The 22,918-nt window shown below is 41.3% G+C and overlaps 1 protein-coding gene across 4 annotated transcripts in view; it reads right to left on the bottom strand.

Moving 5' to 3' along the window:
- The window catches only part of ADCY2 (adenylate cyclase 2), a 434,119-nt gene that overhangs the window by 60,571 nt on the left and 350,630 nt on the right, over positions 1-22,918 (bottom strand). For 3 of the 4 annotated variants that reach the window (XM_036848640.1, XM_036848639.1, XM_036848642.1), the window contains exons 16-17: positions 9,865-10,002; positions 2,597-2,716 (exon numbers count right to left, since the gene is read on the bottom strand). In XM_036848640.1, coding sequence (XP_036704535.1) covers positions 2,597-2,716; positions 9,865-10,002 — 258 coding nt within the window. The remainder of the gene's footprint in view (positions 1-2,596; positions 2,717-9,864; positions 10,003-22,918) is intronic. The other variant, XM_036848641.1, reaches the window with a different exon arrangement.

Here is a 22,918-nt window from a genome sequence, read left to right as displayed (position 1 = left end):
TGCATCAGTGCCTGTGGATGCTCCTTCACATCCACTGTCAACCTCAGGCGTCATATACGATGGGGTTTGAGAGTAATAATGCAGACATCGTGCACATCCACAAACAGCTTTCCCAATGTTCCTTCCAATCTATTAAGAGGGAAGCCAGGATGTTTCCAGGCTCCTCTGGGACCCCTAAACTCATGAGTTAATAATGTCGTTTCTGTACAGACAGTACGTGAGCATGAGGGGCTTCCTTGGCAAAGCCCATCATAATCCTCTTTCTGAGGACTTATTATTGGAACAATAGTAGCCTACTGACTAAGTCTGACCTAGATTTTGAAAAGTCTACTGTGTGCTTTTTCAGAATCGTTGAAGGTTGAGGAATGTTCTTTTTCGCCACTTTGGGTTTCTAATGATTTGCTTCTTCTGAAAATAAGATATCATGCGCAGACTTACTTAAATGAAATTCAGGATCATGACCTCATTGCTATTAGGGGGGCCGAGGACGGTGAGTTGTACAACCCAAAACTATTGGATGGAGAGATTTTCTTAAAAAGATGATTTGCCAGCTATACTTTTCTTTCCTATGAAAATGCATGTTTACTGTAAGTTGTTGAAGTGCCTTATGAATGCAGCATGGGGATGGTTTGGAGGCTTGTCCTCTCTCCAGGGGCCGATGGGCCATGTGCGTGCTAATACCATCCATCCAAGGAGGAAGAGCCAGACCGCACAGGTAGTTTGAATCATGCTCTAGAGAACGGGGTTCCGAAGTGCCCACAGTGAGGTCACAGCCAATAAACCCTCATCATGAATCCCATTCCTCACTTTTCACATAACTGAAATAGAAAAGATGGTGTCCAGTCCTCCCTGGGGTTCACAATAATGCCTAACGTGAGGGCCAGGACCCCGTGGATACGGGACGAAGCTTATGCCATCCTCTCTTCCTGAGTCTGTGGGGACGTTGCTATGGACTCCGGTTAGCTGTCATGGCTTAAAGGAACACCAGATGCCCCTACTCTCCGTACACTGAGCTGTGAGCATCCCAGCAAATTGAAATGATGAGATGGGAAAAAGGATCAAAGCCTAATATCAAAGGGAGAAAGAAAGGAAGTTTCCTTTATCACCAGAGCTAATGGAGTTTTAAAAAAATTGTATGTTAAAAAAAAATTAAAGTTAAAAAAAATTTTAAAATATACATATTAAATGACCAATTTCAGTGCCTGGAATATGTGAGACAAACAAAATGGGAAGAATCTATACTACCTTTAGACGATTATTCAGAAAATGGAAAGGAGAGTATCAAAATCTTTTTTTTTTTGCACAAATAATTCATGGAAGAAAGAAGTTATTAAGCAGTAAATAATTGATTTAACTCCTTTCACTTAAATGACTGATGTGTTAGTAAGTTTTGAAATTTCAATCTAGGCCCTTAGTAAGGGCCAGTTAGTAAGGAGTATTTGAAGATACAATTACTGGACGGCATTTGCAGCCAAAGGAGAGGGAGAAATATGAGCTGTGGTCCCTGTCATCACAGAGTCAGGAAGCTAACGCTAATTCACTGGAACAATTAGCAAAATCTGTAAGCAACAATTCAGTGACATTCAATCGAATGCTACATCCTGGGATACGTTCTGTAAAATGTAGCATTAAGATAAATTGGTGCAGCCACTATGGAAAACAGTATGGAGTCTCCTCAGAAAACTAAAAATAGAGTTACTATATGATCCAGCAATCCCACTCCTGGGCATATACCCAGAGGAAACTATAATTCAAAAACATACATGAACCCCTATCACAGCACTATTCTCAATAGCCAAGACATGGTAGCAACCTAAATGTCCATCGACAGATGAATGGATGAAGAAGATGTGGTACATATACACAATGGAATATTACTCAGCTGTAAAGAAGAATGAAATAATGCCATTTGCAGCAACATGGATACAACTAGAGATTATCATACTAAGTGAAGTAAGTCAGACAGAGAAAGACAAATATCATATGATATCACTTATATATGGAATCTAAAATACGACACAAATGAACTTATCTATGAAAAAGAAACAGACTCACAGACATAGAGAATAGACTTGTGGTTGCCAAGGTGGGGGGAGGGATGGAGTGGGAGTTTGGGGTCAGCAGATGCAAACTAGTATATACAGAAGGGATAAACAACAAGGTCCTATTGCATAGCGCAGGGAACTATATTCAATATCCTGTGATAAACCATAATGGAAAAGAATATGAAAAAGAATATATATATGTATAACTGAATCACTTTGCTATAAAGCAGAAATTAACACAACATTGTAGATCAGCTATACTTCAATAAAAAAATAAATTAAAATGTAGCATTAAGAGAATAAAGGCACGAGTTATCCGTGAAAGCCTCAAAATGCCATTGAAAGTTTGCATATGTGGTCTAATTGGTGCCCGTTGGCTGGGACTTTCTGCTGAAGGCTGGCAATTTTTACCCAGTCAAGACATACTCAGATGTGGAATCCGAAGAAGAAAAGTCAAGTCTACAACAGATGAGGTGCAGGCCACGCCATTCAATACGTAACAGCATACAGGAAAACAACAAAAGCAATAATAATGAGGGAGATGTTCTTACCGGCAGGAAAAACAAATTTTGCGCACGCAGAATTGCTACCTGATTATATAAGGCAGAAAGACTTGTGTTTGACGCATTGGCGGTTGGAAGAATTGTCTCCTCTGACTCACTCAGGAAAAACTGCAAAGAAAGTGTTTTCACAATGAATTAGTGCAAAGGAGAGTAAAGAGTTAGCAGGTGGGTGCTAAGTTTATTAATGACGTGTTTTGTCGCCTCCGTGAGCAGGATTGTGTGGGCAACTCAGCATCTTTACTTCCAGTGCTAATCCCTTCATCTTCTCTTTGAGGCTTTCAGAATTTCTATTGAATAAGTAAATAACTCTTGTTGTGCTCTGCACTTCATAGTGAATTCCAGAACTCCCGAGTTGATGTTAAAGACAACAAAAGCACCTTGTTAAATATAAATTTTAAAATGAACCAAGGACAGGGCAGAGGGTTTGGTTAGAATTACGACCTGACATCACAACCCTCACACTTTCAATTCTGCAGCAGGAGATCGGAGTCTTCACAGTGTGTTTTTGCAGGATCTTCACCATCATGGCTCAAACGTTAAATGAGTCAATGCAGTTATATGAGTTTTTTTTTATATTAAGAAAATAAATTAATTTTATGGGAAAAATGCAGTAACTGGCATCAACAGTTGTCTCTATTATTTGTGAGTGCTTGGCATCTCAGGATCACGAAGGATTGAATTTGGAAAGGAAGGATGCTCTTAGGACTATTGGAAAGGGGGTCCTGATTCAAAAAGAAAAGAAGTAATTCTGAGAAAATAAAAATGATTAGCTCTTATGTAATGGTCACCAATACCAGCACCCAGAAGGAAAGTGTCAGCCAGTTCCAAGGTAGGAAAAATTCAATCTCTTTCTGTTTCTCTCTCCCTCTCTCTCTCTCTCTCTCTCTCTCTCTCGCTCTCCTTCTCTGTCTCTGTCTCTGTTTCTCTCTCTTTCTGTCTCTTTCCTAGACGAGCTGCAGCACAAACTGTTTAGGTAACAAGGATCAGTTACTTTCCATACCATGGCTGAGGGTCAGAGAAGTGTTCAGTGAAGGTAAACTAGAGAATCACTCAGGCCAGGTTCCCTTATGAAAGAGATTCATCTCATCCATGAAACTAGGCTAGGTCTTCGGCACAGGGTTAACCATCCATATTCCAGGTCTAAAAAGTACAACTTCCCTGTAGAGTTTCGATGGTTGCTTTTGTTTCCTTCCTTTCTTTTGTTTGTTTCCTTTGATGGCAGAGTTCTTGTCAAATACCTACAGTAATTTACTTAGGTAAATAAGAAGGCATTTAAATAAATATATAGATATATTTAAATATACTAAATAGTATATTCTTGAGAACATTTCCTCTGAGATTCCAAGAATGATACTAGGTACGGTGTTTTTGCCCATTATATCATTTGATAAAATGCTGCAAAAAGCTGATTTAAAAGTCAAATAAATGTAGTAGATTTCTTTATTTACTACTAAAGAATTTATCAAAAATGTCACAACCCCTGGCTGAAATATAAATGTGCTAATTATTTGGAAAAAAATATATCAGGAAAAGAAATGAAGTAATTGCTTGGCAAACATAAGGTTCCAAAATGTTAAAAATTTAGATGTGACAGACCCAACATACAATTGATTTAAATATTAAAGAATCAAGATACGACAAATAGAAGGAGACAGTTTAGCTTGATAGGTTACTAGTCTCAGGCACCTGAGATCTTAAAATAATTTAAAAAAACCTTCTTGATTGTATCAGCATATAAAGAAGAAACTAAATTCTCGCTGTACAATGAGTAGAAATATATGCTGTGAAAGTTTTGTCTTGCAAGGACGCACTGCAATAATAAGATGGTTTGAACTTGAAAAACAGTGGAGAACTTTAATCAATACATCAGGAATGCTTCATTAACTCCCTTCTGCTACTTTTTTTCAAGTGTTTAATTAACTACCCCTAAAATCAAGAAACTCTTTATTCTGTCTATGTGGCATCACACTGCAGTTTGGAATCAATTTTCCTCTTCTGTCCCCTTAGTCACTTTAAAATAACAAACTCCTAATTATAGCCAGTCCAAGCTCGAGGGTTATCAATCCACGTCCCTCTCCCTTCCGGATTAAAGTGCCACAATCTTCTGCACAGAATGAATTTCTAGTATCATAATTATTGGGGGGAACGCCTCTCGATCTATTTTAATATTCTACAACTTTTGTCATAATTGGGAAAATGATGCCCTCATCCTGGACAAGATATCCTAAGTGCCTATTTTTAGCCCTACTTCCAAATTTTACATTTCCCAGGCAACGTGAAACATCTCAGAATTATGTTTTTCAAATAATATTAAACTGTGAACACGTGATTTAATACCGTGTTAATAGCCTGATAACATCATTGCTTGTCATTTGGTTGGAAATAGAAGTAAGTAACTAATTAGAATTAGATTACCAATTAACTACTAGTTAACCACGGCTAACTCCTTGTCTGTGTGGCTCACGAAGCTGGGCTATTTATAATATTCTCTGGGAAGTTTCTCGGAAAAGTTGCAAAATGGTGTGAGGCATCACATGATGACATTGTCAAAATGTCAGAAAAAAAAAAGGCAGAGGATTTGAGCTTCTCGAACATGGTTCTAAACAGTCAGCTGGAAACTAAAATGGAACAAAACACACAGGCCTTTTGCAATTTGCTACCCGAAACCCTATATGTGAAAAAAAAGTCTGGATAACTGGTTGTTTTTTTCCACTTTGTATTGGGGTGTTTGGTGAACACCAGGTATTTTAAATGTCCTGGTAAAATCTCACAATTCATTTTAAATAAAACTGACCTGGACATTTCGTCATTTATATTAGTGTGTAACGAGAGTTAAAGGAACACCATCCCTGTTGACCCCAGCTCTTGTAAGGGCTGTGAAAATTCAGCCTCGGGATAAACATTAGGGACTAAAAATCCATGCGGAGGCTCAGTGTGGAAGGGTCCATCCACACGGTCAGGGGCAGAGGGAGCTCGCGGGTGGCCTCAGCCCTGACATCATCCCTAAGGCTTCTCTCCTCTCTGAGGTAAAGAGAGTGATGGTGGTGATGATAGAAAAGTAGTTAATAAGGGCTGTTTGCCACTGGCTGGAAAAATCCAGGGCAAACTGAGAGGTTCCCCCGCTGTGGAGGAACTGGGCATCAAAGCGAAAATGAGAACCTTCAAAACATTATTGGAAGTGAAATAAACCAGGCACAAAAAAGACAAATATCATGTAATCTCACGTATACGAGGTGTTCTAGAATAGGTAAGTTTATCGTAACAGAAAGCAGAGTAGAGGTTACCAGAGGCCAGGGAAGTGGGGAGTTATTGTTCATGGGTACAGAGTCTGAGATGATGAACAAGTTCTGGAAATAGATAGTGGTGACGGTTTGCATAATACTGCAAAGGTACTGAATGCCCCTGAATTGTATACTTAAAAATGGTTAAAACGATAAACTTTATGTTATATATATTTTCCCCAAAGGAAAAATAACAAACATTGAAAACAGAAAAAGAAAAAAAAAAAAAAAAAAAGGAAGAAAGCATTTTTGCCTTGTCCCTAAAAGAACGCTTCAAAATCACAGGAGCTACAGGAGAGGATCTGAATGTGCTGTGACTTTAAAAAGATGAAGTTTCCTGACAGAGAAGTATCCTCCCAGTGACTTAAGGAAAGCTTGCTCCTGAAGGCAGCCCCTCGCCTAACTCCCACACCAGAGAGCTGCTCTTCTCTGGAATGTGAGTCCAGCACCCGGATTAGCCTCACGGGTTAATCACTGCTAAGAAAGAACAAAACTACAACGCGGGGATAGGGCTCAGTTAGTCCAGGAACTGTATTCTTAGAAGAAGTACCAAGATAAGTTTAAAAGCTATCCAGGTACTACATTAAATAGAAACCTCTCCTGGATGGGGGTTTGAAGTGGGGCTAGGAAAAAAGGCACAGAAACACCGCTAGGAGCATTTGACCGCATGCAGGTAAAGACTGTACCCGCATCCCCAGCAGGAGGAGCCATCTTCCCAGAATGTGAGTGAGGGACCTGGAGCCCACTTTCCTTGCTTGGCACCCCAAAGATGCTCAATTCTACCAGCCCAGGTCTCAGTGCTGCATCGGCACCCCCTGGTGATGTGTGTGACCCACGGGACGTCACAGCACCGTGCAGTGTGGCTGGGGACACAGGACCTTGTGTCTGCCTTGTGCAGTCAAAATGCAAGAGGTCGGGGATCCGAATAGCTGGAGAGCGTTTCTCTGTAAATCATCAGATGCGATCAAAGATGGCACCCTGATGGACCAGTCCTTCCCCTTCTGTGATGAATAAGAAATGACAAGAAAGCTCAAGATCTAGGGAAAGTGATTTCCTTTGTCTACCTCATGTTGCATTTCATACTGTTTTGTGATGTTTCTTTGAAATAAATACAAGAAGAACATCTGCATGGGAGGGAACCACTAATTTCACCAGGTAGCAAGAAAAATAATGGACAGAAACAAATTAATTTAGCTTGTTCCTTGTCCCACAGCCTCTGATACCAAGCGGCAGCTCAGTGCGTGGAGCCTTATTTCATTCTTTCTCAAAGCTCATCCATCATACTTTTAATGTGTCTCCCATAGACTTCTCGATCTCACTTGGCAATGCACTTCCTTCTTTCTGAGGAAGGAAAATGACACTGGAAGATGTGTTTCCGGTACAGAAGACATATTTCTTCTCTCCAAAGGGATTGCAGTTACTGTAAAAATATCTACTCCTAAATGCTGAGCTCATGCAACATTTATAGACAGTGATTGAACTGCCCATCAATCACTAATTATCCTAGGAGAAATACAACCAGCTTCGAATAAGATTTGTTTCCCATTTCGAGTCTGTCTTTTAAAAACTAGGTGATAAATCCTGGTTTTAAAAGGTCAAATTGGATATCATGAAATATGTTTTCTTTTTTAACCGGTTGCCTGCTTACACATTCATTCATTCATTCTCTCATTTAGTAACTACGGAATGGCCCCTCCTTATATAGAGGGTGCTTTCTTAGGACACGTGAAAAAATAAATAAGTAAAACACCCCTCCCTCTTAGGTGTGTGGATGTTGCGTTACATGCGTCACCTCTCAGGACGTGTACACAGGTAAATGAGCACACAGGTGAGTGCACAGGTAAATGAGCACACAGGTGAGTGATTGCGACCTGAATTCCCTTCTGAGCAGGGTATTCTTGAGGGAATTACCTGTCCAGACAGGGCACCATTTCCCAGCTCTTCCCCAGTCAGTCCTGACAAAGCCCTTGTTGGAAATAAATGATGTCACGGTCTAGGTATGCCTGAGACCTAGAAGAGGAGGCCTCCATCCCTGGAGGGAAGGTCTCATCATCTCTGAAGCAGAAAGACAGCCTCAGGTGCTGTGAAGGTCCAGGAGGAGGGTGAAGAGCTTGGAGAGAAGTCCAGGAGGAGGGCCAGGATGGTGGAGCTGTCATGGTGAACTTGACACAGCAAGACAGCTCCACATAGGAACACAAGATGGTCCTGGGGAAGCCTGCCGGCTGCATGGGCTTCACTGCCGAGCCCTCTCGCCCCACAGACACCGTTAGTTCTAACTGCACAGGGGCAACTGGGAGCAGCCCCTTCCCGAGCTGACCTCTGAGGCTGAGCAGGTGGGTAGAGGAAGGCCAAGTCACGGTGACACCTGTCACTGGTCTGTGCCTGGGAAGACCTACAGTAGGGCCTCACCTCATGTCCTTTCTCAGGGGAGCTCCTAGAGGGAGCTGGGGCATGTAGTTAGGTGAGGTGGAAGAAGCCAGCTCACCTGTCCCCCAGTTAACCACACGGCAGGACACCCAGGAATCCATACCCAACCTCCTGATGGGCAGGAAGTGGGAGGAAGGAGGGCAAGCAGAGCCTTCTCTGCCACCTTCTTTCCAGGTGCCCTTAAGATGGACTTCGAGGCAAAGTGAAGTGGAGGAAGGGGCCCTCCCACCTCTGCAGCTGGCACCCCAGCCCTTCTGCCTTCCAGCTGGCATCACCCTCACCTGAATCTCCAGGTGTGTCTGGAGAAACTGTACGACGCATAGTACAACACTGAGGACAAATCCCAAGCAAATATTCAAGGTCCTTACCTACTCCTTCAGCCTTGGTTTTTTGCTGCTACTTGGTACAAATTTCTCTCTCTTCTCTGTCCTAGATGCCAAATGCCTTCCCTCCTTCTCATCTTTCATCCACCATCTGGTGAAACTCCTTCTGCCCATCCTTTAGAATCCTGTCCCGCACCCTGGCTCCCCTGTCCTTGCCCCCTACACGCTTCCATGGTTGGCTCTCAGACGCTTTTATAAGTTTACTCAGCTGTCGGTCTCCTAAACTCCACCGGGAACTCCTGGGAGGCAAACTGTCTTTGTGTTCTGAGGATCTAGTGACGTACCAGGTGCATATTTATGCTCAATAAATATATATATTTTTTTGCTGAATGAATGCTCATTAGTCTCACCTATGAAAACTATGTCTTCATTATGTAACACACGTGCCTCTTCTCCACAATCTGGTTTTGTGTTTCCAGAAGGCAAGGAGTATACTCATGACACTGCAGTTCCAACACCAGTAAAGCACCCAACATATGAAGGAAATTAACGCCTTATGGTTGATGGTGATGACGTCAGAATAATAATAACGTTGCGTCTCAATGTGCACTGATTACCTAAGTGTCTGTTTTTAAGGCTATACCAATAGTAATATTGATACAGTAAGAGCGACCACTGGTTCAATATTTACCAAATACCTCATGCCGTCCTAAGTGTGCTCGGAGCGTCGGTTCATACCTTAAAAATCCACCTTGGCAGAGAAGTGTGAGTTCTCACTGAGAACTGAAAGTAAGTTCTCAGTTTTCTCATGAGGAGTGAAGTGGAGCCTGTGAAAGTTTGTAATGAAAATTCTCCAAAACCGAACAGCTGGTAAGGTGGGAGCTGCTGTTTGAAATCAGGCCCTTTAAACCCCAGAGCAGGACACCTTTCCCACTGCACTCTCCTTAATTTGCTGGTTCTGTTACCCCCGGCCGATCACCCTGCTGACATTTGGTGGCATTTCTGTAGCCGGAGCCAAGACGAGCTAGGAGGTAGGAAACCGCTGGAAGGAGCCTCCCTCCCTCGCGGTGGTTTCCCCAGTCTGCATCCTTTTCCCTTAGCGAAGCCGCTGCTGCAGTGGTTGAGGGCTGAATTTAACAGGCAGCAATGGGTGTCGCTGAAGGAGCTGTGGGAAAGGTTTCCAAATCCCATGAGACAGGCACCGCCCGGCGGGGCCCAGACTCACCATGTTGAACACGGCCATGGTTAATATGATGGCCGTGGTGATGACCGTCAGGGAGATCCGAGGCCAGGGGCGGGTGGCGATGATGCCCGACGACTTCAAAAGCCACAGGAGAGAGGCGGACGCTTTTTTGCTGCATTGCTGGGAGGAGAGAGAAGGAAAAAGAAATGCGTTGCTATTGTATGTATTTTCTCAAGGATGTTTAAAACCACAAGATGCATCGATATTCTTCACAGATTGAAGAAGTAGACTATGTTGGCATCATTGTTACAAATTAGGAACAAATTAATTACGTTCGTACGACAAATTAGAACGTGCTTGTATGTCCTTTAAAGGAGACCTGAAATTATGTTTAAAAATTCTTCTGGTAAAGGAAAAATATGCCAGGTAATTAAACCACTCTGGGGGATGTGTTGGGTCTCAGATCACAGCTGTGAGGAGGCAGGTTTCATAAATTCAGGTGATTTACGCAGAAAGCGATCAACACGCAGCTAATCCTAAGAATACAACCGGACCATAAAATAGTTTGGTGCCCGTACCTGTGAAGGCAACACCCAGCGTTCTCAGCTGAGGCTTGCGGTGATGGCTTGACCTCATCCTGTCCTGCGAGGGCTTCCTCCACGTGGAGAAGCTCTACTTTTTCTTATAAAAATTTTTATTTTTGATTGTGTTAAAAAATGTAAAATGGACCCTCTAAACTATTTTTAAGTGCACAGTTCAGTAGTGTTACTGCATCCACATTGCTGTGTTACAGATCTCTAGAGCTGTTATCTTGCACAACTGAGACTCCACACCCACGAAACAACTCCCCTTTCCCCTGGCAACCGCTATGCTACTTTCTGTCTCTAAGCCTCTGACCAGTCTAAGTACTCATGAAAGTGGAATCATGCAGTATTTGTCTTTCTGTGCCTGGCTTACTTCAGCTGGCATAATGTCCTCTGGGTTCATCCACGCTGTAGCCTGTGACAGGACTTCTTTCTTTTCATAAGGCTGAATAACAATCTATGTATAGGCCACATTTTGTTTATCCATTCATCTCCTGTTGGACACTGGCGTTGGCTACAGTGAATAATGCTGCACTGAGCAGCATTATAGTTTCTAAGAAGCTCTCTTCGTGTGGAAGGAACTGAGGTCTTTATAGGATGACAGCCAGCTTTCCCTCACCATCTTCTGTGGGCCAGACTCTGCTCTGTGGGAACTCAGTGATGGGCTAACCTCACCGAGGCCTCGAGGCCACCTTCCTGGGGAAGCATTGTGATGTTCACCTTCGTCCCGGTGGTGAGAGAGCGGAGTAGGGAGAATCCTAACCTGTGGGTAACGCAAACCTGGCCAGTGCCAGGTATTCCGGTACCCACCGGAGTGGGCATTTACATATGTTATCAGATCTGACAGGAATTCTTAAGAGTTCTCTAGGGATCTAAATTTTAACCTTCACGCAAAAGGGACTGTGGATCTGAGGTCACGTGTCCTGGAACCATTAAAAAAAGGTATAATTTCAAAAAAATTCAGAAGGAGGAATAAATATACACTTATACACTTTTGACTCGCACTAGTAAGTTAATATAATGATAAACTGTTGCGACATCAATAAAATTCAAATAGAGAATATTCCTTAATAGCACTAATAAACAGCGCTTTTATTTCTCAACCTCTTTCACATTTTCTTTCTGCTTTATTCTTTAAAGTATTGTTGACGTAAGCACTGCAATTTGTTAACTGTTGATACAACAATTAAATGAGACTCTGTGATACTGGATGAGAGGCAGTGAGAAAGGTAACCGGCCCTGTGGCTCGACATCAAGTCCCTATAGCTGTTAAACTTTCCGCAAGTTAATTACCCTCTCTGGCCTCAGTTTCTTCATCTCTAAAATGACAATAATAGTGCCTGCCTCGAGGTTTAAATGAGCTACGTAAGGTGCCCAGAACAGGACATATGTGTTAACGCTTCTTATATTTGTGAAGAAAACATAATATTTCTCAGAAACATTTTAGTGACTAAAAATTTATTTGCTCTACATCTAGATGAACAAAAAACGTTTCCCCTTCCATTCCACTATAGTCTTTTTTTTCCCCTTCAGCTCCTGATATAAAGAGATGCAGAACATTTTCTACAGCATACATCCCCCACTGATGTAGAATCCCAGGACAGCGTTTAGGGCTCACTCCTTGGGCAGATTCTCCTGGGTCTTTCTCTGGTTTCTAATACAGCCTGTCTGGGAGAATGGGACAGTGCTGCCCTGGATTCCGGGGGCACCAGGAGCTGAATCACTGGCTGGCAACCGGGCTCTGCAGAGCATTTTCTCACCTGCAACTCAGGGGGAGCCAGATTTATGCCTTAAGCTTCTTCCCCAAAGCAGGCTGTGGACGGGGGTTGGTGGTGGCGTTAAGTCTGTTTTCCAATGAGATGCCCTTTAATGCTGTGAACATGCAGTATCTTTCAGGGTCACATGGCTGGAGGACACCCACCTGAAAGTGTACCACTATCGTTCAATGCATGCTACTTGGAATAATATTAATACCACAGACCACAGTCAGATCTGCATTCTGGAGGAGAAGCTATAATAGAGTAGAGAGCAGAGATTCAAATAGAATATCATTGTCATCCAGCTCATATTCCAGTAGGAGATGATGACATCTGGCTGGATTCTGGCAAATTAAGGCAATATTTATGTATTTGCATCCTAAGTGACTAGGATTAGTGTTTTTATTTAAAAGAAAATTATTAAAATGGATGCTTTTGTGTCTGTACACAGAAATTGTCAATAGATATGATAAACATTTTAAGAGAAGAAAACACAAAACTGCTATTTTAGGAGAATATTTAAATCTAAATATTACATTACAGATTCCATGTCACAGTCAATTAGGTAAAATATTATCTGGTTATTACACAGACATGCTATTGAAATTATGAAATTAAAAAAATTACTGTTTGAATTTTTAGAATAATGCATGGTGATAATATTGCCAAATATGCCATCTAATAGGAATATGTTATATTCTGCTTACAGATTAGTCATTTGCTGAAGCAGATGTGGGCAGACACATGTGAGTTTTTTCTGCTCCCGTGACACGCTGGGCACAATTACAAACTGGTGGCCCTAGAAACTACTGCCTCTGTGTGCCTACTGTATATGTGGCAGAATGTCCTGGAAATCTGTCATGTTCCTACTCAGCCCTGCGAAGAGCCCTCTTCTTGGAACTGCTCACTAAAGATGCGTGGGGTTGGCGTGCGTTGGGCTCAGGACACTGGATTCAGGATGAGGTAGGTTCGATTCCTTCTCCGTTTAGTCTTCCTATGTGACTCCAAGTCCCCCCATGAAATTGTTTTTAAACCTATCGAGCCAAATACTCATTGTTCTCCAGCTCATGGAGACAGGCAGCCTCCCCTATCTTTCCATCCTGTCACCAAGTAGAGGCAAAGTAAATACAACTGTTCTGAAATATGAAAACTGGTAACACTGCTGGTGGCAAGGATGAGGAAGTAGATGATGGTGATGGAGATGGGGACCCTGAACTACAAAGACAGTGAGGGAAGAAGAGGAGGAAGATACAGACCTTAGGGGGAAGAGAAGAAACCAACGATGAGAGAAAAGGAGAAAAAAGACTAAGAACTTAAGATAGAAGGAATCCGATTAAGGAAAAATGGGAACATTGATTCCATTTGTAGCTCTGAATAAAAATTACAACTTGGATCTTAACATGATAATTTACTTCAGTTTATTCTGTTTTGGGTTAAGTATTCAAACAGAGTCCCTGATGGAAAAATAAAGTTTATCAAAATTTACACCATCCTAATGAGACATAAATGATAACATCTCAAAGAATATTGTGGTGTTTATTCAGAAGATGCTATGCATATGAAAATCAGAGCATTTCCAATGGGTAGTCATTCTATTTGATCTTTGCTGTAATCACTGGCATCGTTTCAGCCAAATCTGTTTCCTCCCTGCCGTGATCATCAGTGAGGCTCACTGTATCCTATGATTGCCTCTTCTTACTTACAGCGAGCTCACTGTAAGTAAGAAATGCTAGAAATCCTTCTAGAAATGCTCTTGGCTGGTAATGCCACATGCATCCACTGATAAATATGGAATTGGTACTAACTGTAGTGGGAGATGTAAAAGGAGAAAGAATATAAATTTATTGGAAAACCCTATGGTGGGGACTTCCCTGATTGCGCAACGGTTAATAATCCGCCTGCTAATGCAGGGGACATGGGTTCCATCCCTGGTCCGGGAAGATCCCACATGCTGTGGAGCACCTAAGCCTGTGAGTCACTAATACTGAGCCTGTGCTCTACAGCCCGCAAGCTGCAACTACTGAGCCCACATGCCACAACTACTGAAGCCTGAGCACCTAGAGCCTGTGCTCCGCAACAAAGAGAAGCCACTGCAATGAGAAGCCCACGCACTGCAACGGAAACTCAACGCAGCCAGAAAAAAAAACGAAAACAAACTATGGTGGAGTTGGTGCTTGGGGCAGTGAGCAGTGTGGGTTGCTAGAAAGGGTGTGGATGAAAGCTAACGTTCCTCATCCAGAAGATGCAGAGATTCTCCATGTAAAAATAAAATGCTCTTCATCTGTGTTTTGGATTTAAAAAAAAGAAAAAACTATCTCCACCAAAAATATTTTCCATTTCTTCCTTCCTCTCTTCCTTTTCTTCGTTTTGAAACTTTTGCATTGGAAACGACTGGTAGTCTCTCTTTCTAAAATTCCTCCTAATTTAATGTTATCATTATTAAAGCAGATTGTGTTTGCAGTCTCATTAGTGTTCCTTTTTAAAATAAAACGATGTACCTGAAAAGAAGTAGATCCCTATATAGGTGAAGTTTAATACAATGAGAGACATTTCAGAAAGTTATCAATATATCACAGTGGCTGAGTAACAAATTTTTATTATTAGAACTCATCCTAAAATCTTGCCTGAAAGCTATGGTGAAGTTTATCATATAAACATGCACTATTGTGTAGTTGTCTAAAGGAACACTTTGCCTTTCTTACTTTGGCATTTTAACTGGGCAGGGACTATCTTTTTGAATGGCAGCAACAAGTTGCAGCAATAATTACTTAGAACATTTTATGTCACAGAGACTGATGTGTCTACTTTAATTATTTAATTGTACTTGGATTTCCCACAGACTTTTATTTCAACCAATCATATTTTACAAAATCAACCTGTTTCTTTTGTACGCCTTGGCTGAGTCATATTCCTCTGTCATTCATCCACTGTGTGGTCCTCATAGCACCGTCCACATTGTGTTATCTTTGCCGACATGCTTGTCTCTGGCCATGTGGAGACCTGGTGGAGGACACTGGCCTCCTCACACCCATCTTTGTTTTCTATTTTTTTTTTTGGCCACGCTGTGCAGCTTGTGGGATCTTAGTTCCCGACCAGGGATCAAACCTGGGCCCACGGCAGTGAAAGTGCCGAGTCCTTACCACTGGACCTCCAGGGAACTCCCATAACCCATCTTTGTATTCCCAGAGGCAGCATGGTGTTTGGCAAACAGTCAGAATGTAATAGATGCTCATTCAATAAGCTCCCCATCTTAACGATGAACCCAAAGAGAAATTCCCATGGGCTGGGAACACAGAAGGAGATCACTGCTAGGGGGACTGAGGCTGTGGGATTGGCCTAGGAGTGTCCTGAATCTGGACATTATCTAGGGCTGGGCTTTTAATGCCCACAGGGAAAAGATGTTTCAGAGGTGGGCAAAAGTCTGCAAAAGGTGGGCAGCTGGGACCAAAACCCCTGAATAAAACCAGAAGCCTCAGAAGGCTATTCTCTCCATGTGGAGAAGTCTAGAAGAACTCCATACACTAGATCAAGGAGGTACCAATAAACTTCCAATGATAATTCAAACTCTAAATATGGGTGTTGGTTTTGAAACCACATTATCTGCTTCATAATGAGAATCCCAAGGTGAGTGGTTATCAATCAGACCAAAAACCAGAGAAAGTCCTTGGGGCTCCAGCTGCAGCAAGAACAACACTGCTTATGAAAAATACTTCACATCGCAGGGTGCAGGGCACGTCCCAGTTGGGAAGGGGGCAGCCCCTACTGAATGATCTCACAATAAACAAAAATTATGAACTATATAAGAAGACCTTACAAGGAAGAATAAACAGAAATAACAGATAGTAGAATTAGTATCACAAGGTCTGCAATTATGATATCAATCTGAAATAGTCTGTAAAATAAGATTAAATTAATAAAAGATGGATTAGAGTTCATAATGAATAATCAGTTAAGAGAAAGCAACAGGCATATCTTAAAAATGAGCTCCATAGACTCTCTAGAGACAAACAGGCAGATATTGAGATTAAACACTCAATAGCTATGCTGAAGAGGGTAAGATAGCGCTAAGGAAACAACCTGTAAAACAGCACAGAAATATAAAGAGATAAAAAGTATGATGTTGAGGCACAGAAGGTACAATAAAAAGATTCAACATACTTGGAATGAAAGTTTGAGAAAAATAGAACAGAAAGACAGGGAAAGAGGCAAAATACAAGGAAATATGGGATGACAACTTTGTGGACCTGGAGCACGAAATGAACTCTGTGGCTGGACAATGCACTGGGTCGCAACCAGGAAAAATGAAAGTAAACCTACTCCTTAACACAAGGAGTCAATTGACCAAGACAGACAAAGAACAAATCCTACAAAAGCAATCAGAGAAAAGACATCTACCAAGGAAGAACAATTAGAGTAGATTTCTCCTCAGTACATTAAAATCCAGGAAAATATGGACTCATGTCTTCAAAATGTTAGAAAAATTATTGACTAAATTATTAGTCAGTGAGGAAAAAAGGCTATATTTTTAATATAAAAGCTGATTGGGTATATTATGCACAGGCTCTCATGGAAGGGATTACAAAAGGAATAATCCTATGGAAATATGGACACTGCATCTGGAGGAAGGAATGGCATTCAGAAGAACGGTGAACAAAGAGATTGTTAAACAAGAATAGTGGTAACAATGAACAATAAAAATAGTTTAAATTTTAAAAATCTAAACAGCACTAGCATGGATGATGGAAAAGGATGATAAGATTTAGAGATTTAGAGCATGGTCCTTGTATTCTTCACCAAGAAGATGGAGATAATAATGGACCCTGTTAATCATGTGCATGTTACATATTTTACCTTAATTGCTAAAAGAAAAGACTTGGATAAAGCAACTGCCAAGTCACTAGAGGGAATAAAGGAGAATAAACTCCATTCGTCCAAGAGAAGGCAGGAGAGGAGGAAAAATAAGCAGAAGCAAAGAACATACATGATGGATAAAAAAAGCAAAATAAGACTAGCAGTAATTATAATACACATAAATGTATTACACTTGTCAGGTAAAAGAAAGAGACTCTTGGATCAGAGAACGTAACATACACTTAGATGTTGTTTACAAGAGACACACCTATATAGCAAGGAAAAGCTGAATAAGAAGATGGGAAAAGGGACACTGGGAAAATACTAACCATGAGAAAGCTGATTATGTTGAAATTAGAGAAAATAGATTTCAAGGGAAAAACACTCCTGTGGGTAGAAAGCTTTTTAATCAGCTGGTGTGTGACCTACTTTCCTTCCCCAGGACAATCTCTATGTTCGTGCTTTCATCTCTGCCTGGAACAACGTTGGTGGGCTGATATCATATTATCTCTGCTATACAAAGCACAAGAAAACCACATTGAGAGAAAAAAATTCTCCTGACATTTTCTAACATTTTCACTTGCTAAATCCGGCATACTCCTTCTAAAATACATTTCATCAAGGAGGGTTTTTTTTTTTTTGGTGTGTGTGTTATTTATAGTTATATCTCTTGTATTTCTTCCAGAGATGTAAGTCTACTTCAGGTAGTTTAGAAAGTTAAATTTGGCAGTAAGTACACACTTATTGTTATTACTACTACGATGATGACAGCAATTATTATTTTTTATTGCTGAGTGTCATGAAAATACAATCTCTTATTCTACATCTTAGTTTCTACTTAGATAAAATGCATTCTTTGGATTATCAAATAAAATAATATACATTGAATGCACTTTAAAGGGCTCTCACATATGTAAAAACATTTTTGCAAAGTATTATTATTATTAAGGATGCTTTCCTACTAGAATATTTTGGAGTTTAAATCCACTTATAAATTAACATTTTCCCTCCATTTTACTGAATGACTCTTAAGATGGAGTTATACCTTGCCCAGAATCCAGTTTTATGTAAACTGGGTCAACAGCTGCATATATTGGAAAACTAGACTATGAATTAGGTTCTATGTGAGGTTATCGTGACTGACTTACGTGATTCTGACCAACTGATTCTTAGCAGTCACCAGAGACAACCTCAGTGCCATGATGGCCCAAGACCATGAATGTGGTCATCCCTGCCTAGTTCTGAGCACCTGTCTGCCAGTGACTCTCCACACACAGCCTAGCACCCTCTGGAACCTGCCTCCAAATAATCATAAGGGTTCTAAGCCTTGTTTCCAATGGCTCCAAAACCTACTTGCTATACACTACAGGGCAAATTATGTAGCCTCTGTGAGCTTCTGTTTGTTTCATTAATTGAGAATAAGCGTTCCCTCCAAGGACTCTTGTGTGGTTAAATGAGCCAGCCTATATAACATGCTTAGCAGAGTAATTTTAATATAATATAGCATTTATTATTTCTAAACTGCAATGAGGTTAGATACAGAACTATTCACGGGATCTTGCCCATCATAAGCAGTTTACGTTGGTTCTGAAGGTTCTCATCCAAGGACAGGAAGCCTTTGCAGATCTTATAGTGTCCTGATCCTGATCCAAAGCCTCCGTCTCCAACCTCAAGAGATCTGCTTACAACTCCTGCATTATTTGTCATGGAGGGAAACTTTTAAGTATGTAGAAATGGGAACTCATTGAAGTGAATGGCATCTCGAGTCCTGGGTCCCTCATCCACAAAATGCGGGGCTGACCAAGGTTATCTCTTGGGTCCCTTTCAGCTCTCAAGTTTACGACTGTGAAATGCTAACCAGTGTCTGTTGTAGAAAGCTAAGCACCTCCTAAGGGGACCGATGCACAGGCGGTGAAGGAGGTCTGACAAGTGAGAACACGGGATGATGGTCCAGGATGCAGGCAAGCCAGGAGCTTGCCAGAACCGGGAGCAAGGATGCGGTGACTGTGAGCTGAATTCAGAGCTGCGAGCTTGGGGGAAGTCGAGTCTGGGCGAGGGTGGGTGTGGGATGTTCTCTGAGCAGTGGTGCCGGGACGTTGCCTTTAAGGTAACTGACATTAAATATTTATCTTGTGCTTCAAGTGCCTGAAATACTCAATGAAAAAAAAACAGGGCTGAGGTGAACTCACTGATGATTTTTTTCACCTGAAAGAATACAAATCAGAATAGAAAATAGGAAGCCCAAACAGCAGGCACTAGGGAAGCCAGTGGTGGAAAAGGAGGGCTCTTCAGAATTAGTTTATGAAGGTTAGGAGATTATTTCCAAAGGAGAAGTCAGCCCGAAGCACGTCAGAGTCAAAGATTCATGGTGCGTATGAGAAGGAATTTCAGTGCAGCGAGATGAGATCCATGGGCCACCATTCAGTCCTTCGTACATTCATTTACACACAGAGCTCATCCCCACGCCAGGGCATCTGGAGAAAGAAGGATGAACACGGGCTCTCAGGGCACATAACTCTGCCTGAGGATGAATGGGGGAGGGTTGGTGAGACAAGGGAGGTGCTACATGGAGCTTGATGAGTGGAGAAAGGAAAAAGAACCTCATGGAAATCATAGAAGTCCAGTAGCGCTTACTAAGCATATGCTCATTGCAAACTCATTTATGAGGTTAGCATTCTGCTGGATTCCCTGGGAGATAGAAAGCAAGGGTAGGAAACAACCCTGGCCTTAAGGAACCTACTGTATACAAGGAGAAACAGCAGTCACACTCACCAAAAAATAAAAAAAATGGGGGTCAGCGAGATGTTATACAATCGAGTGTCAAATTACATGGTGCAGATCCTGAGTCCCATGGTGCTCAAAGAAGGACCCATCACAAGGGCTGGTGATGCTCCTGAGAAAGTTTCTAGGAAGGCGAGCAGGTGCAGAGCCCACCCCCATGGGCAATGGGGGGGAGGGGAGGGGAGGGCCAGCACTGGGGAAGGTGTGGGCTAGGGTGACCGGAGGGAGAGGAGAGGCCGGGCTTCCCCCAGCAATCATGATTATAACAAACAGATTCCGTGGCATTTTTCTCTGAATGTGTCACTGAACACATATCTTTTTAATCAACGGAAAAAAAATTGCATTTCCTTATCACTCTTATTTTCTGCCCACTTTGATGTTTCTCTACCTTTTTATCACACCCAGCTGAACAATGACCTATCGATTGTATCTATTATGTTGCACTTTTTGTGCAACAGAGGATAATAAAGGTAAAGGTCTTGGAGGAAAAATATGTGTCAGGCCTACCTTTTCTCAACCTCCTTCATAGATGTATTTTAATTTCTTTCTTCATACGGAGAATTTAATACCGATATTAGCATTGATACTGCCTTTGGCATTTAAGTTTTCAGAAGGTGAACATCAGTTAATAGAAGATGAGTCTGGGATATTCAGTATTCTTTCATAAACTCAGTATTTAATCCATAAATAAGTGCAAATCACAATAAAACCTCATACTTCTCTATGACCACTGTGGAATATTTGTGATATACATAGGTTTTTTTTCTTCTTCAATTTAAATTTGTTGTTTGTAGAGTGACACTTAAGTATTACATTAAATGTCACACGTAAGAACTGTAAATTTTTTTTAAAAAGAGACAGAAGCAAGCATTTATCATTTTGATCTTTGTTCAAAACACTATGAGAACTCATATTAATTTTTAAAAAGTTAATGCTGTTGTTTGCTGCCTAAAAAAGGGTTTGTCTAAAGTGCTCTAAGAATAGGCACTCTAAAATATGCAATGATGGAAAATAATGGTAGCTGCTGTTTGTTGAAAATCTGTTGGTATCCTGCTAGGTCTTTAACATTTAATATCTCCAATCATCCCGAGAAGCTGTGAGGATGGTTGATCTCCAATTTCCATGTGAGGAAACTGTGGCTTGGAAAAGACTTAACCAAAGTCTCAAAGGTGATATATGTAGTTTTTGACCAAATTTGGAGGGTAGAGTAGAAAGGACACTTAAAGCCTTCTGCATGACTATGTTTGATGTTGAAAGATAAAAAAAAAATCCTTACATAATGTTTTAAAGAGTGAAAAGAACCTCTTATTGGAATGAGAAGAATTCCTCTTTGAATTTTACCAGGATTACATCTGGACCAAGTATCACAGCTGGCCTCTGGGGGCAGACTCATTCACAGATCCTATTGATTCAAGTTTAGAAAGGCCAGATGTCTTCAAGTTTGGTCTTCCTGACCACTTTGGCAAAGTACAGGCTTCCTGTGAGTTGGAGGTTAAGCACTAGTTCATTTGCAGACTTGAACTTTTCTCTTTGAGACAACACAGAGTTAAGAACTTCCTAGCATCTGGTGTGTGGGTGTCAGAGTCTTGGGAAGCCCTCGGGGAGTGGGAGGAACCAGGAGCCAGGAATGTTGGATCTTGAACCCCCTGAGGCACCACTGGCAGGTCCAGGAGGGACCAAAAGCCACGAAAGGCTCAACAGTGAGGTCAGATTATATCAAGGCTGAGAGGGGAGACGTTATATAAGAGCAAAGCATTCCCACCAAGGCAGCAAAGTTGCTCGGGAGATTCTTTCTCCCTCCTCTGGCTCTCTGTTTCTTTCCTATAGCAACTTAGACAGTGGAAAGAAATGTCAGTTTGAAACCCTAAATATACACTATATTCCTGCCACCCCCAAGACTGGATTCCTTGGAATAGAAAAAGAGAAGGATGGCTACTTAGACACAGTGATAGAATCTGCTTTAATTAGAACAGCGTTTGGATTTCCAATGGAACCACGAATGACCGTTCCGCTTCTGAAAACCTGAGAAACGGGCTGCAGAAGTCTTTTGGGAGCCAGGAAGAGAAAGAGTGGAGTCTGTGTGCTTTTCCACCCAAGGAAAATCTGAACATAGAAAGTCAGGCTCCCTTGTATGTTAAGAATTCCTTGTATCTTAGAACTTGACAAGGGTTCCCGTGGTCAACAGTTACTCAATCTTCTCTACAACCTACAAGGTCTTCAGGGGATTTTTAAGAGACTCAAGATGCCATGTGTGCGTTCGAGGAAATCAGAAACAACAGTTTCACTTTTGGAAGAGTTTCCAATCCAATTGGAAACATCCAAACTATGATATAGCAAACAAAACCCACAAAAGTTTGCAAAGGTACAAGGCAGAGGAGGCAGTGTCTACTGTCCAGAGGTAGGGACATGCTTTGGAATCTTAACACTTTTTGGCCAAGTGATTTCACATATCCAACTAGAATGCACCCAATGCTTGGAATCTGGTTCATAGTGGCCTCTCCTGTTTCAACTCACCGCAGATGAACAAAATGGAACCTTGACTGTCTTTTGGCACTCTTATCTCATTGTTGGCTTTCTTAGGATGCTCTCATGGAGGTAGGGCCACCCAGCAACACTTGCTTTAGACTCAAGAATACAGTGAGATTTAATTCTTATATCCTGAACTAGCATTTAAACCATAAGTGCTGACAATGATTAGTTTTAAATTAAAACACTAATAAGAGATATTTTTACATTTGCTATTTTCATATTTTCCAAAACTTTATACCTTCAAAGTTGACATTAAAGACACATTTGGTTTACATTTTAATTCTCCTGGTCATTAAAAGCCTCCTATTACACTAGTATTTGCTGCTATAAATACTCTGAAAACTTAGAGGAGATAAAAAATGTTGACAGAAACAAATAAACATAAATACAATTTTATAGCATGATATCCAACATTTCAAGTAACCTTCAGATTAGTGTCTTGGCTGTGCACGGGCTGCCTCAGTTTATACTCTGGGCTGTTGACGTGAAGCGTCCATATTTCTCTACTTGGATGTACATCTCCTGAAACAGTAAATCAACAAGCTCCCTGTCTTGAGGAAGAAATCAGTTTTCATTCAATGAGCACACTTTTCA

The sequence above is a fragment of the Balaenoptera musculus genome, chromosome 3, assembly GCF_009873245.2.
Source record: "Balaenoptera musculus isolate JJ_BM4_2016_0621 chromosome 3, mBalMus1.pri.v3, whole genome shotgun sequence".
Lineage (NCBI taxonomy): Eukaryota > Metazoa > Chordata > Mammalia > Artiodactyla > Balaenopteridae > Balaenoptera > Balaenoptera musculus.
The sequence above is the reverse complement of the archived record's forward strand: the minus strand, read 5'-3'. Positions and strand labels throughout refer to the sequence as shown.